At 41.3% G+C, this 17,494-nt stretch overlaps 2 protein-coding genes across 2 annotated transcripts in view; one reads left to right on the top strand and one right to left on the bottom strand.

Annotated features, from left to right (window-relative positions):
- Nucleotides 1–9,623, bottom strand: part of LOC102955497 (protocadherin alpha-C2) — a 128,216-nt gene extending 118,593 nt beyond the window's left edge. Inside the window, exon 1 of the mRNA XM_042985456.1 lies at nucleotides 7,239–9,623. Within this exon, the coding sequence (XP_042841390.1) occupies nucleotides 7,239–9,608 (2,370 nt within the window). The 5' untranslated portion in view covers nucleotides 9,609–9,623. The remainder of the gene's footprint in view (nucleotides 1–7,238) is intronic.
- Nucleotides 9,624–10,659: 1,036 nt separating this feature from the next.
- LOC122230547 lies at nucleotides 10,660–16,570 on the top strand. The gene is made up of 3 exons (XM_042956430.1): nucleotides 10,660–10,674; nucleotides 14,465–15,624; nucleotides 16,463–16,570. Exons 1-2 carry the CDS (start codon nucleotides 10,660–10,662, stop codon nucleotides 15,536–15,538), a joined length of 1,089 nt encoding a protein of 362 aa, XP_042812364.1. The 3' UTR covers nucleotides 15,539–15,624; nucleotides 16,463–16,570.
- The last annotated feature ends 924 nt before the right edge of the window (nucleotides 16,571–17,494 follow it).

The raw sequence follows: 17,494 nt of genomic DNA, 5'->3' as shown, positions 1-17,494 counted from the left end.
CTTTTGGAAGTCAGTTTCCAGTTCTGCCTAGTTTTGGGGGTTTTGTTTGGGAATATCTTTTTCCTATAATATTTATTTATAACTGCTCACACAACAGCCATTGACTCAAAATGGAAACACAATCAATTATAAGAAGAAAACAAATGATTGTGAAAAATATTAATAAGTGATATACCAGATTTTAAATAAATATACTGTATTTGTAACTTCCCCCAAATATGACGGTGAAATGTGGACACAATATTTGTATTTAAAGGAAGTGTCCTGTCAATGTGTGTATGAGTTTGTATGGGAGCACACTTGTGCATAAACACAACAATTTAGACTATTAAAATATAACAATGCTTTAAATTTCTCTTTGTATAAAACATGCCAAGAAGTAGCATCCTATCTATTTGATGGAATTTAGATTACTACAAATAAGCTAAACTTCCCTCTTCTCTTGCACACCATCACTGGAAAAAAACTTACTATCATTTAAATTGATATTCCAAAAATCAACAGGTAGATGCTAACACATCTTTAGCAAGGAAGAAAGGAAGAAAATTTTACATTTACCTACTGCTACAACTATCTTTACCAAGCCAAAAAGTTCCAGGTGAAATAGGGCTATGAAAGATGCAGTACAGGGGCTCCTGAGTGGCTCAGTCGGTTAAAAATCAAACTTCAGATCACATCATGATCTCACGGTTCACCACTTCAAGCCCTATGTCTGGCTCTGTGCTGACAGCTTGGAGCCTGAAGCCTGCTTCCAATCCCGTCTCCCCCTCTCTCTGCTCTTCCCCCACTTGCGCTGTGACTCTTTCTCACTTTCTCTTAAAAATAAACATTTTAAAATTTAAAAAAAAGGATGCAGTACAGCTCCAACAATTATCTTGCCTGTTCTATGCACAAATCTGCAGGAAACAATAGTTGAGTTCATTTTTGTATTTTTGCTCATCTGTGAAAATATGGGTAGTGTATTTGATATTCTCTTAAACTCATCCTCCTCTAATGTTCCATTACTTTTATTACCATAGCTTTACTCTTATAGTGGGAACAGTCCCTCGATTCTTTCTAGTTGTTCTTGTTTATCAAGCTCCATCCTGTTTCCCTTTCCTTTCTACCTAACCTTGATTATATGATCAACTATTTATAATACGTCAGACACCCCAAAAGCACCTAACTACTTACATTATTCCTCTAACATTTCCCTTAGCTTCCAATACACAGCCTAACTACTCATTTTCTCTCTTATTGAGCTTCTCCATTTAGGGATGCCACTTCACCATCATCTCTGTATTCCCTACAAGCTTACTCTCACCTTTACCTTGATTGGGCTCTCAAATGAATTCATAACTCTTTCCTCCTACATACAGAGATTCTTCTAGATTTTCTTCTTTCTCTTCTCAAATTCCCAGCCTCATTCCCACCATTTCATTCTCAGATAATTTACCCAGAGAGATAAGTAATCAAACATAAATTTAATGGCTCTCTTCTTATATCAACATTTTTTTTTTATATTCTCTATTTTTTCATTGCCTACTAAGGAAAAGTGGTCCCCACTTTTAAAGCCAATCTTATCCTCTTAAAACATTATCCTTCATACTTTTCATCTTTATCTACATTCTTAATCTGCCTCATCTTCAGTATCTCCTTCTTTACTTGCTTCTTTTCCTCACACTACAAAAATACTCAAGTGTCTTTAAATATGTATACACACACATGTACACATATTATACACACACACATTTAAACTTTCTACTTCTTGGGGGGGGAGTTTGTTCTGTTTATCTCCTCCTCTTCCCCTCAAACTTCTAACATTTACTTGATGTATTGTACTTTGAGTTTTATTTCAGCTGTCTGTTGTATTACCTTGTGATTTTTAGCTTACTATAGTGGGTTGAATGGCAACTCCCCTAAAAGATATGCCCACATCTTAATCCCTGGAACCTGCAAATATTACTTTCTATGGAAAATTATGTGATTAAGCTTAGGGTCCTGAGAGAAGGAGCTTAGCCTGGATTACCTAGGTAGGCCCTAAAGTGCAATCACATGTATCCTTATAAGGCAAACAAACATATGAAGAAGATGATATTCAGAAGAGGAGGCAATGTTTTTACAAAATACAGCAACCACTCTTGACTAAAAAAAAAAAAACCTCAATAATGTAGGGATAGATGGAAAATACCTCAAATTTATAAAGGCCATATATGAAAGACCCACAGCTGATATCATCCTCAATGGGGAAAAACCAACAGCCTTTCCCCTATGGTCAGGAACAAGACAAGGATGTCCACTCTCAACATTACTATTTAACATAGTACTGGAAATCTTAGCTTTAGCAATCAGACAACAAAAAGAAATAAAAGGCATCCGAACTGGCAAGGAAGAAGTCAAATTTTCACTACTTGCAGACGACATGATACTCTTATGTAGAAAACCCGAACAACTCCACCAAAAAATTTCTAGAGCTAATATATGAACTCAGCAAAGTCGCAGGATATAAAAGCAACATCCAGAAATCTGTTTCATTTCTATACACCAATAACAAAGCAGCAGAAAAAGAAATCAAGGAATTGATCCCATTTCCAACTTCACCAAAAATAGTAAGATACCTAGGAAAAAACCTAACTAAAGAGACAAAAAATCTGTACTCTGAAAACTATAGAACACTTATGAAAGAAATTGAAGAGGACACAAAGAAATGGAAAAGCATTCCACGCTCGTGGATTGGAGAAGAAACATTGTTAAAATGTCTATACTACCCAAAGCAATCTACACACTTAATGCAATCCTTGTCAAAATACCACCAGCATTTTTCGAAGAGCTAGAACAAACAATCCTAAAATTTGTATGGAATCACAAAAGACCCCAAATAGCCAAAGCAAACCTTAAAAAAAATCTAGAGGCATCACGATTCTGGATTTCAAGCTGTATTACAAAGATAAGGTACTGTCACAAAAACAGACACATACACCAATTGAATGGAATAGAAAACCCAGAAATGAACCCACGAATATATAGTCAACTAATCTTCAAAGTAGGAAAGAGTATCCAGTGGAAAAAAGACAGTCTCTTCAATAAACGGTGTTGGGAAAACTAGATGGCAACATGCAGAAGAATGAAACTGGACCGCTTTTTTACACCATACACAAAAATAATTCAAAATGGGTGAAAGACCTAAATATGAGATAGGAAACCATCAAAATACTAGAGGAGAACACAGGCAGAAACCTCTTTGACTTCAATCAGAGCAACTTCTTACCAGGCAAGTCGCTGAAGGCAAAGTAAACAAAAGCAAAGATGAACTATTGGGACCTCATCAAAATAAAAAGCTTCTGCACAGCAAAGGAAACAATCAACAAAACTAAAAGGCAACCTACAGAATAAGAGAAGATATTTGTAATGACATATTTGATAAAGAGTTAGTATCCAAAATCTGTAAAGAATTTATCAAACTCAACACCCAAAAAAATAAATAGCCCAGTTAAAAAATGGGTAGAAGACATAAATAGACACTTTTCCAAAGAAGGCATACAGATGGCTAACTAATACATGAAAAGATGCTCCACATCACTCATCACCAGGGAAATAAACATCAAAACCACAATGAGATACCACCTCACAGATGTCAGAATGGCTAAAATTAACAACACAAGAAACAACAGGTGTTGTTGAGGGTGCAGAGCAAAAGGAATCCTCTTGCACTGTTGGTGGGAATGCAAACTAGTGCAGCCACTCTGGAGAACAGTATAGAGGTTCCTCAAGAAACTAAAAATAGAACTACCCTACAATCCAGCAATTGCACTATTAGGTATTAACCCAAAGGATACAAAAATACAGATTCGAAGGGGTACACGCAACACAATGTTTATAGCAGCATTATCAACAATAGCCAAACTATGGAGAGAGCCCAAATGTCCAGACTGATGAGTGGACAAGAAGATATAGTATATATGTACAAATATGTAATTCAGCCATCAAAAAGAATGAAATCTTGCCATTTGCAATGATGTGGATAGAGCTAGAATATATTATGCTGAGCAAAATAAGTCAATCAGAGAAAGACAAATACCATATGATTTCTTTCACTCATACGTGGAATTTAAGAAACAAACCAGATGAACATATGGGAAGGAGGGGGAAGAGAAGAGAGGGAAACAAACTACAAGAGAATCTTAATGATAAAGAACAAACTGTGGGTTGATGGAGGGAGGAGGATGGGAGATGGGCTAGGCAGGATGATGGGTACTAAGGAGAACACTTGTTGTGATGAGCACTGGGTGCTGTATGTAAGTGATGAAACAATGAATTCTATTCCTGAAACCAATATTGCACTGTATGTTAACTACCTAAAATTTAAATTAAAATAAAATAAATACAGGGACGATAAAAAATAATGGTATTACTTAATGGAATTAAACAATCATTATATATGCATGTTGATAATATATTATTTTTTATTTTTCACTTTTTGTTTTATTGGAAAGATTATATGCACAAAGTCCAATAAAAATAAAACTTTTTTGTCAAAAAATTATGTGATAGTGGCAATGAACAGGATATTTTACTTTAAATTTTTTTGAATGTTATACAATTATTCTAGCAATGGGTTCAAATTGAAAAACCATTTGAAGAAAAATAGAGACAGAATTATTGAACAAAAGTGACAAAAGTATTTATATAAAATACCTATAATTTGACCTATTAATTCACAGACAAAAGATCTGAAAATATAGGCTCCAAATGTTAATGTTTACCAGCATTTGAAGCTTACGCTTTTTATTCTACACAGTTCTTAACATTGTGTATTTCTTTACAAAGAAGTTTCACACCTCAAAAAAATCATTTTAAATGTTTTAAGGATCAAAAAGATAAACATAAGCAAAAAATTTAATCTTCAAATTTTGGAGAATCTTGTGCCCATATTAAAGGCTCAAAATTCAGGAAAAAAATAGTAGCTTTGAAAAGAGTAATGGACATCCCAATAATTACAGACTGGAATCTCTGACTAAAGTCTTAGGTGTAGCCTCAACCTCTCCTCTGAATTTCTGATGCTCGGTAATAACTCCAGAGGATAAACACATCACTAAGGAATATAAATTTAACCAAGAGTGTAACTAGAAATATGTTTCTATTGTGTCCAAAAGAAATTAAATTGCTATATAATAAGTATAATAAATAATACTTTTACCTTTTTGATATAGATCAGACTTATAAATACTACCCGATTTGACTTGTAATTATGAATCTACATTTATAAACAATGGATACACTCAGATTTTGAATATATAAAACTATAAATTATTATAATAATAATAAAAAAGAAGAAGAAAAGTAGGCAATGTGACCAGGGAGACAGAGTGGTGTGGCCAAAAGCCAAGGAATGCCGATAGCCATCAGGAGATATCAGAGATAACACATTTTCCTTTCAAGCTCCAGAGGGTACAGCCCTGCCAAAACTTTAATTTTGGACTTCTGGTTCCCAGAGTGGAGAGAGAGTAATTTTTTGTTGTCTTAAGCCAGCCAGTTTTTGGTAATTTGCTACAGCAACCCCAGGAACTAACATACCTATTCACCTAAATTCTTTACTTGGACACATTGATTTCATTTTGTTATGTATATCTTCTGATTTAATTCTTTCATAGGTTGTTCTCTAAGGGAATTACTCCCAAATCTACTTTTATAATCTCCCCTGAGTTCCAGATCAAAATGACATTTCCAATCATAATGGCATGCTCCAAGAACCACAAAAGTAATATTTTCTTAAATGTTTCTCTCCATTTGGTAGCTGGACAACCATACACAAACTGTTTCTCCTACTGTACCCTGCATCTCAGTTACTGGCAATCTCATCCTCCTAAGTGACCAAACTAAAAACATTAGTGTCGTCCTCTACTTTTGTCTTTCTTTTATGATTTGTAATGAATCGGTCATTATTAGGTTGCCTCTACTTTGCCAATAACTCTTGTACATTTTTCTTTCAATCCATTTTGACTGTCATGATTTGTCTCCATTACCTGATATCTAGAGTACAATAAAAAAATTCTTTACTAGTTTTCCTACCTTCAGAATCTCCCCTGCTCTATCCTTCAAGTACACATTCACTACAGCAAACTCTGCTCATTTATTCATACTTATCTCTCCAAAGGGAACACTTTCCAGTTGAAAAGTTATCTATCTTGGGGTGCCTGGGTGGCTCAGTCAGTTAAGCATCCAACTTCAGCTCAGGTCATGATCTCACGGCTTGTGGGTTTGAGCCCTGCATCCGGCTCTGTGCTGACAGCTCAGAGCCTGGAGCCTGCTTCGGATTCTGTGTGTCTCTCTCTCTCTGCCCCTCCCCCATTCATGCTCTGTCTCTCTCAAAAATAAATGAAAACTTAAAAAAAATTTTTTAAAGAAAAGTTATCTTTCAAGGAACTCTATAATAAAGAGTATACCTATACTTCTACAATGGAGGAAACCACCTAGGTGGTGTACTTCAATACCATATATGATTAAAATTATTGATGGAATGATGCTATATTTCATGTTCTAACTAAAGATATGTGAGATAGTAGTAGGCAAAGGCAGGAAAGTTTAAGGCCTTCACTACCAGGCTGAATGACTTAAGTTTTTATTCTCTAGTCAGAGAAGCCTCTGGATATTTTTGCGGTAAAAAAAAATTACAAGATGTAAAATACACTTTATTTTTTATTTATTTTTTTTTAATTTTTTTAAACGTTTTATTTATTTTTGAGACAGAGAGAGACAGAGCATGAACGGGGGAGGGGCAGAGAGAGAGGGAGGCACAGAATCGGAAGCAGGTTCCAGGCTCTGAGCCATCAGCCCAGAGCCCGACGCGGGGCTCGCTCGAACTCAACGGAGCGCGAGATCGTGACCTGAGCCGAAGTCGGACGTTTAACCGACTGAGCCACCCAGGCGCCCCTACACTTTAAAAGATTCAATTGAGGGGTGCCCCGGGACGGCTCGGTAGGCTAAACCGACTCTTGATTTCCACTCAGGTAATGACCCCAGGGTTTGTGAGATACAGCCCTGCTTCGGGTTCTGTGCTGACAGCGTGGAGCCTGCTTAAGATTCTGTCTCTCCTTCTCTCTGCCCCTTCCCTGCTTGGTCGGTCTCTCTCTCTCTCTCTCTCTCAAAATAAATGAATTTAAAAAGAAAAGATAACACAAAGAAAAAAGAAAAGATTATTTATACGCTAACAAAAAGTTATTAAAGAAAACAAATATGCTTAAATAATATCAATGACTTACTTCACTGGAAGAATTTAAACAATCTTCTCCCGACTGTGGAAGGCTGGGGCTGAAGGCCATGAGGTCGGTCTTGGGCGGACCCTCCCCAGAGCACACCCTCTGCCGCCTCTGCTGCGAGTACGACCAGCTCCCCACCGCGCTGGAACACACCAGCGTGGGCTTCCCCGGCCCGCACGCGCCCTCGCTGGGCGGCGCCGAGCACCGCAGCGCCACGTACAGCAGCAGCGTGAGCACCAGCAGGCTGGACACCGCGCAGATGGCGATGATCAGGTACACGTTGACATCCACCAGCGCCGCCTCCGCGCCGGCGGCGCCCGCCAACACCCGCGACGAGGCCTTGGGCGCCTGGCCGCTCTCCACCAGCGACAGCAGCACGGTGGCCGTGGCCGTCAGCGCCGGCTCGCCGTGGTCCCTCACCAGCACCAGCAGGCGCTGGCGCGGCGAGTCCGCCTCGTCCAGGCTGCGCGTCGTGCTGATCTCGCCCGTGTACAGCGCCACGCGGAACGGGCTGCGCGCGCCACCCGCCGCCGGCTGCAGCTCGTACGACAGCCACGCGTTGTAGCCCGAGTCGGCGTCCACCGCGCGCACCTTCGCCACCACGTGGCCCGCGCCCACCGACCGCCACACCAGCTCGCTCACGGCGCCGCCCGCGCCGCCCGCCCCAGGCAGCGGCAGCAGCGCGGGCGCGTTGTCGTTCTCGTCCAGCACGAACACCTGCAGCGTCACGTTGCTGCCCAGCGGAGGCACGCCCGCGTCGCGCGCGCTCACTTGGAACTGCAGCAGCTCCAGCTCCTCGTGGTCCAGCGGCTGCAGCGCGTACACCTTGCCGCTCTCCGCGTGCACCGACACGTAGCTCGACAGCGCACGCTCGCCCACCCGCCGCTCCACCAGCGAGTAGGACACCAGCGCGTTCTCCTGCGCGTCCGCGTCCCGCGCGGACACCGTGAAGATGTGGCAGCCGGGAGGGTTGTTCTCCTTCACGAACACCGTGTACTCGGCCTGCGCGAATGTCGGCGCGTTGTCGTTCACGTCGGCCACTTCCACGGACACGCTGGCCGTGGCCGACAGCGAAGGCGAGCCCCCGTCCCGTGCTGTCACTACTAGAGCATAGTCCGCCACGCTCTCGCGGTCCAGGGCGCTGTCCAGCACCAGCGAATAGTAATTCTTGAAGGTGGACACCAGCTTGAAGGGGACATGGGGTGTTAGTGAGCAGGTCACCTGCCCGTTGGCGCCAGAGTCACGGTCGGACACGCTGATCAAGGCGATGACAGTGCCCACCTGAACATCCTCTCTCACCGGGGGAGACAACGAAGTAATCATTACCTCAGGGGTATTGTCATTCAGGTCCAGAACTTCCACTAGGACTGTGCAGTGACCTGCCATGGAAGGAATCCCTTTATCAATGGCGTTAACCTGAATTTCATACTCATTATTCTCTTCAAAATCCAATATCCCATAAATTCTGATTTCACCTGTTTCTGCATTTATTGAAAACATGCATTTCTCACTCACTGGCAAAATCAGTCTGATTGCATAGGAAATTTCTCTATTGACCCCTTCGTCTAGATCAGAAGCATTTAATTGAATCACTCTCGTGCCGTTTGGGACATTTTCAAACAGCACTACTCTATAGCCAGGCTTATCAAACTCCGGAGCGTTGTCATTCACATCCAGGATGCTTATTTTAATCTGAACAGATCCTGTTAGCTCGGGTTTACCGCCATCCTGGGAGGTCAGCAATATATTAAGTTCTGGCGTCTCCTCTCTATCCAATGACTTCCGTAGAACTAGTTCAGGCAATATACTTTTATCGTTTTTCGTTATTAATTTAAGAGTAAAATACTCATTTGTACCTAACCTATAGGTCAGAAGAGAGTTTACGCCGATGTCCGCATCGGAAGCGCCCTCTAGAGGAAAATGAGAATCCAGAGGTGCAGATTCAGAGATAAGTACCTTTTGTTCTACTTCTCTGAACACCGGCGGGTTATCATTAATGTCTTTCACCTCCACCTCCACATGGAAAACCTGCAGCGGCCTGTCCACGATCACCTCCAGGTGGATGCTACACTCGGTACTCCTCCCACAGAGCTCCTCTCGGTCGATCCGAGAATTCACAAACAAAATGCCATTCTGCAGATTTACCTCCAGAAGGTCTCGGCGGCCTTTGGACGCCACACGGAAAAAGCGCGGTACGAGCTCCGCTAGTTCCAGCCCCAGGTCTTGCGCGATGCGGCCCACGAAAGTGCCGTGTTTGGCCTCCTCCTGGACCGAGTAGTGGACCTGGCCGCTCCCAGATTTCCCAGCTGCAAGGAGCAGAAGCGCCAGGAGCAATCGCCGGGCTCCTGGGCCTCCTCTCCAGGAAAACACCATTGTAGTTAACGAGATCTCTGAGATGGGACTGTTAGTTTTAAGGGATTGCTCGCCTGGGAACCTTTGTGAGCAGTCTTCCTTTCCGTAGGTATAGGTTTGATAAAATTTACCCAGCGTTCCGGTCAATATGGAGTCGATCCTATTCTGCCAGTGGTTGGAAGCTGAACGCGAGACAAAGTTTTCCTTTTCCACCTTCTGAGTGTACAGCGACATCATGTGACTGATTATGTAAGTACAAGAAAGATCCTGAGGTTCTTTTTGGTTTAGCCACTTCCCGGGACACTAAGTTTTTTGACTTTTGGATATTTTCATGGATCGTTTGTAAATGACTATTTATTTAATGTATATGATAGAAGTAACAAAGCACAATCATTTCCATTATTCTTCAGATTCTTAAATATTCTGCTTCAAAGTCTATCATAAAATAGCCATAAAAAGCTACTCTTTGCCTATCACGGAGAACAAAACAAAGAATAATATACATCACCCTCGACTTTACTTTGCTTACAATTCCCACTTGTAGTGCCTTTTATCCTTCACAAGCACTTAATTGTAGGACTTTAGGGAAAACTCAAGGATCCCTCATTTAGTAAAGAAAAAGAAACTAAGATATGTCTATTAACTGAATATTTCATTCATATAAATTATTTTATTCATACTTCTGGTAGATATGAGAATTCAACATAAATATGAAGCATGTCATTGTTTTGGCTCCTTGATACTCAAATGTGATGACTTTTCATACAACTGCTCTCATTCCCATAACATGTTAAAATGAGGCTTGGGTACAGATCCAGTGAAGTTTTATTCTAGCAGGAGGAAAGCATTTTCCTGTAAAATGTTGAATCAAAGCCTCCAAATTTCACAATTGTCTAAAGTAGAAGTGGAGCCCTAATATGAAAAGAACTGGTGAGATGTTTTGGAGCCCAGTCTCAGTAACTAAAATCAAAAGAATATCAACTTTACAATGAACTTCTGGTTTCCCTTTAAAAATTTTCCCATCAGGCCAGTTAGTAGTCACTCAAAATATGCTTCTCTTCAGAAAGTCAGAATGGTGACTACGATTGTAAGGGAGAAAGAAAGGACTTTTCATAATCTGATTAATTAAATCAAGAGCACCTTTAAGGGAAAACACAACACAGATAAGATCCTACAGCTAGTTGTGAGCAATTAAATACAGAGTGTATAAGTTCATTAAAATTCAAGTCAAAATCTTTAAAGTCAATGATCAGTCACCATTCCTTTTACATATAATAACAAAAGGAACTGAGATAAGAAATATTTATTGAACCAGGAAAAAAATAATCAATAATGGTTCTACAAGTATAAGATAACTTAAATCAACTATAAAACTGGCTCTTAATTAACCAAAAAAAATTTTTTTGATGCTATTGGACTATTTAAATTGTCTAATATCACTACCATGCTTCTTCATTTTCTATCTCTCATTTTCAAAAATAGTCAATGTACAATGATTGCTAAGAAACTTTACTGAAAAAGTAGTGTGTTATGTAGTCCTTACACACCATTAGACATAATTAAATTACTAAAAAGATAGGAACATATAAAATTAGCTTAATACTTAAACAACTAAACTAGAAAATGGTTGAAATTATAATTTTACACCACTGAATGTAATCTTGAAATTAAGAATAAGTATAAAAGACACAAAACTTGTAGAACATAGTCCATGTAATTTGGAATTATCTAAAAATGTGCATCAACTATTTTTGTACTATAAAAGTAATAATTTACAAAAATTTAACATATACTTAAATCATTCTAATATCTTTGTTTCTTAAATTTAAATGACCTTGAGTCATTCTAAGAACTTCATTTGGAGATGGATAATAATGTGTGCCCTACATTCACATTTATTATATTTACAAAGTTGCATAAATGATACAATGGCTTAATCTTTTAAGTCTGAGACATTTTATATTTTATTTTAATTACCTACTATAAAATAAAGAAATTTTAACCTATAATTTTAAAGGGAGAACAGCCACATATTAATTTCATTAAATTCTCAAAGAGATCAGTAATTGTGCCACCCTGCATATAGCTAAGGATCACTGAATTAGAGGAATGACCTAGAGGTAAACAACCTTTGATAGAATCATCAGATGTGATTATACCACATAGAAAGAAAATTTTACAAGCACTAGAGAAAGCATTTAAAGACAGGACATTTAAAATGTGAGAGGAGTCAAAATGGTAATTTTCATTTCACTTTAATAGACTTAACATTTTCCTTTCTATATGAATTCACAAAGCTTAGAAAAGACTGCCAACTAGCATATATTGCAGATATTATAGCCCTATGTGTATGTCTCCAGCAAGTTTGAAGACTTAGTTGAGTAATATGAATAACTTTATTTGCCTAGTAAACTTTGCAAGCATAAATATGGGAGTTCTGTTTGAGTGTGTTGTAGATAAATCTGTGCCCATTACAGGTTTAAAAAAAAATCAACAGGGGTGCCTTTGTGGCTCAGTGGGTTAAGCAGAAGACTTCAGCTCAGGTCATGATCTTGCATTCCTCGAGCCCTGTGTGGGGCTCTTGTGCTGACAGCTCAGAGCCTGGAGCCTGCTCCGGATTCTGTGTCTCCGTGTCTCTCTGCCTCTACCCCCTCACACTCTGTCTCTCAAAATAATAATAATAATAATAATAATAATAATAATAATAATAAATAAACATTAAAAACTTAAAAAATAAATCAACAGAACCTTTAATTACATTATTTCAATGAAAACAGCATACAAAAATGCAAGACTAATTTTTAACTGCAAATAATATGAGAACAGGTTTTAACTTATCAGTTGAGGCAAAACTAAAGATTATTTAATGGACAATAAATGTATGATCTATGTTTAATGCCACAGAAAAAGAAAGGTAAATCTTTTCAGACTTAATGTTCAATCTTTGACACAAGGCTGAACTGAGAAAACTCAAGCAACCTAATAATGTGAAAATATAAAAGTAAAAGGCTGTGTTAAAAGACAAAGAGGATGAGTAAATTGAAATGATCCACAGTGATTATCTACATTAGTGAGGATTAGAGATGAAATGAAGTGGTCTAGGTAGGTCATTGAAAATTAGAAATTGTTGGCACAAAAACAGACACTCAGATCAATGGAACAGAATAGAGAACCCAGAAATAGACCCACAAAAGTATGGCCAACTAATCTCTGACAAAGCAGGAAAGAATAGCGAATGGAACGAAGACAGTCTCTTCAGCAAGTGGTGCTGGGAAAACTGAAGAGTGACACAGAGAAAAATAAATCTGGACCACTTTCTTACACCATACACAAAAAATAAACTCAAAATGGATGAAAGACTTAAATGTAAGACAGAAAGCCATCAAAATCTTCGAGGAAAAAGCAGGCAAAAACCTCTTTGACCTTGGCCACAGCAACTTCTTACTCAGCATGTCTCCAGAGGCAACGGAAACAAAAACAAAAATGAACCATTAGGACCTCATCAAAATAAAAAGCTTCTGCACAGTGAAGGAAACAATCAGCAAAACTAAAAGGCAATCGATAGAATGGGAGAAAATATTTGCAAACAACATATCAGATAAAGGGTTAGTAACCAAAATCTATAAAGAATTTATCAAACTCAACATCCAAAAAACAAATAATCCAGTGAAGAAATGGGCAAAAGACATGAACAGACACTTCTCCAAAGAAGACATCCAGATGGCCAACTGACACATGAAAAAATGCTCAACATCACTCATCATCAGGGAAATACAAATCAAAACCACAATGAGATACCACCTCACACCTGTCAGAATGGTTAACACATTAACAACTCAGGCAACAACAGATGTTGGCAAAGATGCAGAAAAAGAGGATCTCTTTCACACTGCTGGTGGGAATGCAAAATGGCACAGCCAATGTGGGAAACAGTATGGAGGTTCCTCAAAAAATTAAAAATAGAACTACCCCATGACCCAGCAATTGCACTACTAGGTATTTATCCAAGGGATACATGTATGCTGTTTCAAAGGGGCACATGCACCCCAATGTTGATAGCAGCACAATTGCCAATAGCCAAAATATGGAAAGAGCCCAAATGTCCATAGACAGATGAATAGATAAAGAAGATGTGGTATATATATATATACAATGGAGTATTACTCGGAAGTCAAAAAGAATGAAATCTTGCCATTTACAACTACATGGATGTAACTAGAGGGTATTATGCTAAGCGAAATTAGAGAAAGACAAATATCATATGGCTTTACTCATATGAGAATTTTAAGATACAAAACATGAACGTAAGGGAAGGGAAGCAAAAGTAATATAAAGCAGAGAGAGGAACAAAACATAAGAGACTCTTAAATATGGAGAACAAACAGAGGGTTACTGGAGGGGTTGTGGGAAGGGGGGTGGGCTGAATGGGTAAGGGTCATTAAGGAATCTATTCCTGAAATCACTGTTGCACTATAAGCTAACTAACTTGTATGTAAATTTAAAAAATTAATTAAAAAAAGAAAATTAGAAATTGTTGCTCATAAAGTGATGAGAGGAGAAACATCTTCTTTCACTATTTTATACCAAAACATTAGGAGAAATGGGACATTTATTGGCTAAAAACCTGATTCTTCTCATGATTAAAATTGGATTTTTATCCCATTTGACATTTCACTAAAGGAAATTGTTCTTTAAAAACTTCATACTCATTTAAAACATTAATACTCAAAACAGAGTATTCATTAAATTTTTCTATGAAATAAACTGGATTTTTCAAATTTAACATAGACTTCAAAAGAAGAGGAATCTATAGAACTCACCTGCCCAGGATGATTTGATCCTGCCTCTTGCCTTTGCCCTTCGACTTCTCTATCCAGGCCTGGAGGAAGGCTGGGGCTAAAAGCCATGAGGTCGGTCTTGGGCGGACCCTCCCCAGAGCACACCCTCTGCCGCCTCTGCTGCGAGTACGACCAGCTCCCCACCGCGCTGGAACACACCAGCGTGGGCTTCCCCGGCCCGCACGCGCCCTCGCTGGGCGGCGCCGAGCACCGCAGCGCCACGTACAGCAGCAGCGTGAGCACCAGCAGGCTGGACACCGCGCAGATGGCGATGATCAGGTACACGTTGACATCCACCAGCGCCGCCTCCGCGCCGGCGGCGCCCGCCAACACCCGCGACGAGGCCTTGGGCGCCTGGCCGCTCTCCACCAGCGACAGCAGCACGGTGGCCGTGGCCGTCAGCGCCGGCTCGCCGTGGTCCCTCACCAGCACCAGCAGGCGCTGGCGCGGCGAGTCCGCCTCGTCCAGGCTGCGCGTCGTGCTGATCTCGCCCGTGTACAGCGCCACGCGGAACGGGCTGCGCGCGCCACCCGCCGCCGGCTGCAGCTCGTACGACAGCCACGCGTTGTAGCCCGAGTCGGCGTCCACCGCGCGCACCTTCGCCACCACGTGGCCCGCGCCCACCGACCGCCACACCAGCTCGCTCACGGCGCCGCCCGCGCCGCCCGCCCCAGGCAGCGGCAGCAGCGCGGGCGCGTTGTCGTTCTCGTCCAGCACGAACACCTGCAGCGTCACGTTGCTGCCCAGCGGAGGCACGCCCGCGTCGCGCGCGCTCACTTGGAACTGCAGCAGCTCCAGCTCCTCGTGGTCCAGCGGCTGCAGCGCGTACACCTTGCCGCTCTCCGCGTGCACCGACACGTAGCTCGACAGCGCACGCTCGCCCACCCGCCGCTCCACCAGCGAGTAGGACACCAGCGCGTTCTCCTGCGCGTCCGCGTCCCGCGCGGACACCGTGAAGATGTGGCAGCCGGGAGGGTTGTTCTCCTTCACGAACACCGTGTACTCGGCCTGCGCGAATGTCGGCGCGTTGTCGTTCACGTCGGCCACTTCCACGGACACGCTGGCCGTGGCCGACAGCGAAGGCGAGCCCCCGTCCCGTGCGGTCACTACTAGAGCATAGTCCGCCACGCTCTCGCGGTCCAGGGCGCTGTCCAGCACTAGTGAATAATAGTTCTTGAACGTGGACACGATCTTGAAAGGTACGTTGGGCGTTAGAGAACAGATCACTTGTCCGTTGGCACCGGAGTCACGGTCGGATACACTGATCAGCGCAATGACCGTGCTGGGCTGAGTGTCCTCTCGTACAGGGAGAGACAGGGAAGTCAAGGTGACTTCAGGGGCATTATCATTGGCGTCTAAGATCTCTACCCAGACTGTACAGTGACTTGCCATTGGGGGATTCCCTTTATCTGTAGCCTGTACTTCAATTTCATAAAACTTGTTTTCTTCATAATCTAAAGTTCCATTGACCCTCACTTCTCCGCTATTTTCATCTAGTGTAAATAAGAGTTTTCCATTGGGTTTAACTGACATCAAGGAGTATGTTACCTCTCCATTCACTCCTTCATCTCTATCTGTGGCGTTTAGCTTTATCACAAAAGTTTCTTTAGCTGCGTTTTCCATCAATCTCACCTTGTATTCTGATTGCTCAAATTCTGGATCATTGTCGTTAACATCCAAGACGTGGATGAAAAGCTGAACGGTGCCAGTGAGCTCTGGTTTTCCCCCGTCTGCAGCTGTCAGTAGCAAATTAAGTTCTGGAGTTTTCTCTCGATCCAGATATTTCTTTAATGTAAGCGACAGTCTTTTAGTCTGCTTACTATGTGTTGGTAGTTGTAAAGAAAAATACTCATTTTGACTTAGTCTGTAGGTCAATAGAGCATTCTCTCCTATATCTGCATCAGAAGCTCCCTCTAGAGGAAAATGAGAGTCGGGTTGCTTAGATTCAGGAATCAGCAGCTTTTGTTCTCTGAGAAAGAACACCGGTGGATTGTCGTTAATATCCCTTATTTCCACTTCCACATGGAAAACCTGCAGCGGCCTGTCCACGATCACCTCCAGGTAGATGCTGCACACTGCGCTCTGTCCGCACAGCTCCTCCCGGTCGATCCGAGAATTCACAAACAAAATGCCATTCTGCAGATTTACCTCGAGAAGGTCCCCGCGGCCTTTGGACGCCACCCGGAAAAGGCGCGGCACCAGCTCCGCCAGCTCCAGCCCTAGGTCCTGGGCAATTCGGCCCACGAAAGTGCCGTGTTTGGCCTCTTCCTGAACCGAGTAGTGGACCTGGCCGCTCCCAGCTTCCCAGACTGTGAGCAGCAGAAGTGACAGCAGCAGACGCCGAGTGCGCAATCCCCTTCTTTGAGAGTCAAACATCGCATACGACATTGACTTCCAAATTAAGGTTCTCACACTTACAGTACCAGAGACTCCAGTTAAGGGTTAAAAATCTAGCTGAATTTTTGAGAAGTTTCAAAGAATCCTTTAACAGTAGCGTTAGGCATGATGGAGTCGTTTTTGTACGGGGCGTTCCTGGCCGGTCAGACCAACCCTTGAAAGAACTACTTCCACCAAGTAAAGAGCGACACCTTGCGCCTGAATAGTGAGTACTGTACACTACACCATACATTATAGAATTTTACTTAAAGAGAAAAATATAATAAACTTCACACGTTTCATATTATTTTACTCCCAAAATAATATTTCCAAAGTGCTTATTTAGGGAACACTCGTATTATAAGTTATATTGAAACCGATGGTATGTGGAAAATGGCATTTTATTCTTAATATGAAATTGAAATTTTTGTTCTTATGTTTGATTTAGAGTTATAAAATTGTTATTTTACTTATCTACATAAATACACACAGAGTTTAATTCTCCAGGTAGCCTTATGAAAATGTAGGGTTAAACATTTCCTAAAGATACTACTTCTCATATCAAAATGTTATCCAATTTGAATTGCTTTACTTCTAGTCTCTCTTGTTACTTTGGCTGCTAGGAAACTCAAAGACCAATTTGAGATTTTAATAACAACTCTTTAGTCTTTAAGTTCTGCATGTTGTGTTCTT

The sequence above is a fragment of the Panthera tigris genome, chromosome A1, assembly GCF_018350195.1.
Source record: "Panthera tigris isolate Pti1 chromosome A1, P.tigris_Pti1_mat1.1, whole genome shotgun sequence".
In the NCBI taxonomy this organism is placed as follows: Eukaryota; Metazoa; Chordata; class Mammalia; order Carnivora; family Felidae; genus Panthera; species Panthera tigris.
Note: the sequence above shows the minus strand (reverse complement) of the source record. Positions and strands in the feature narration are given on the sequence as shown.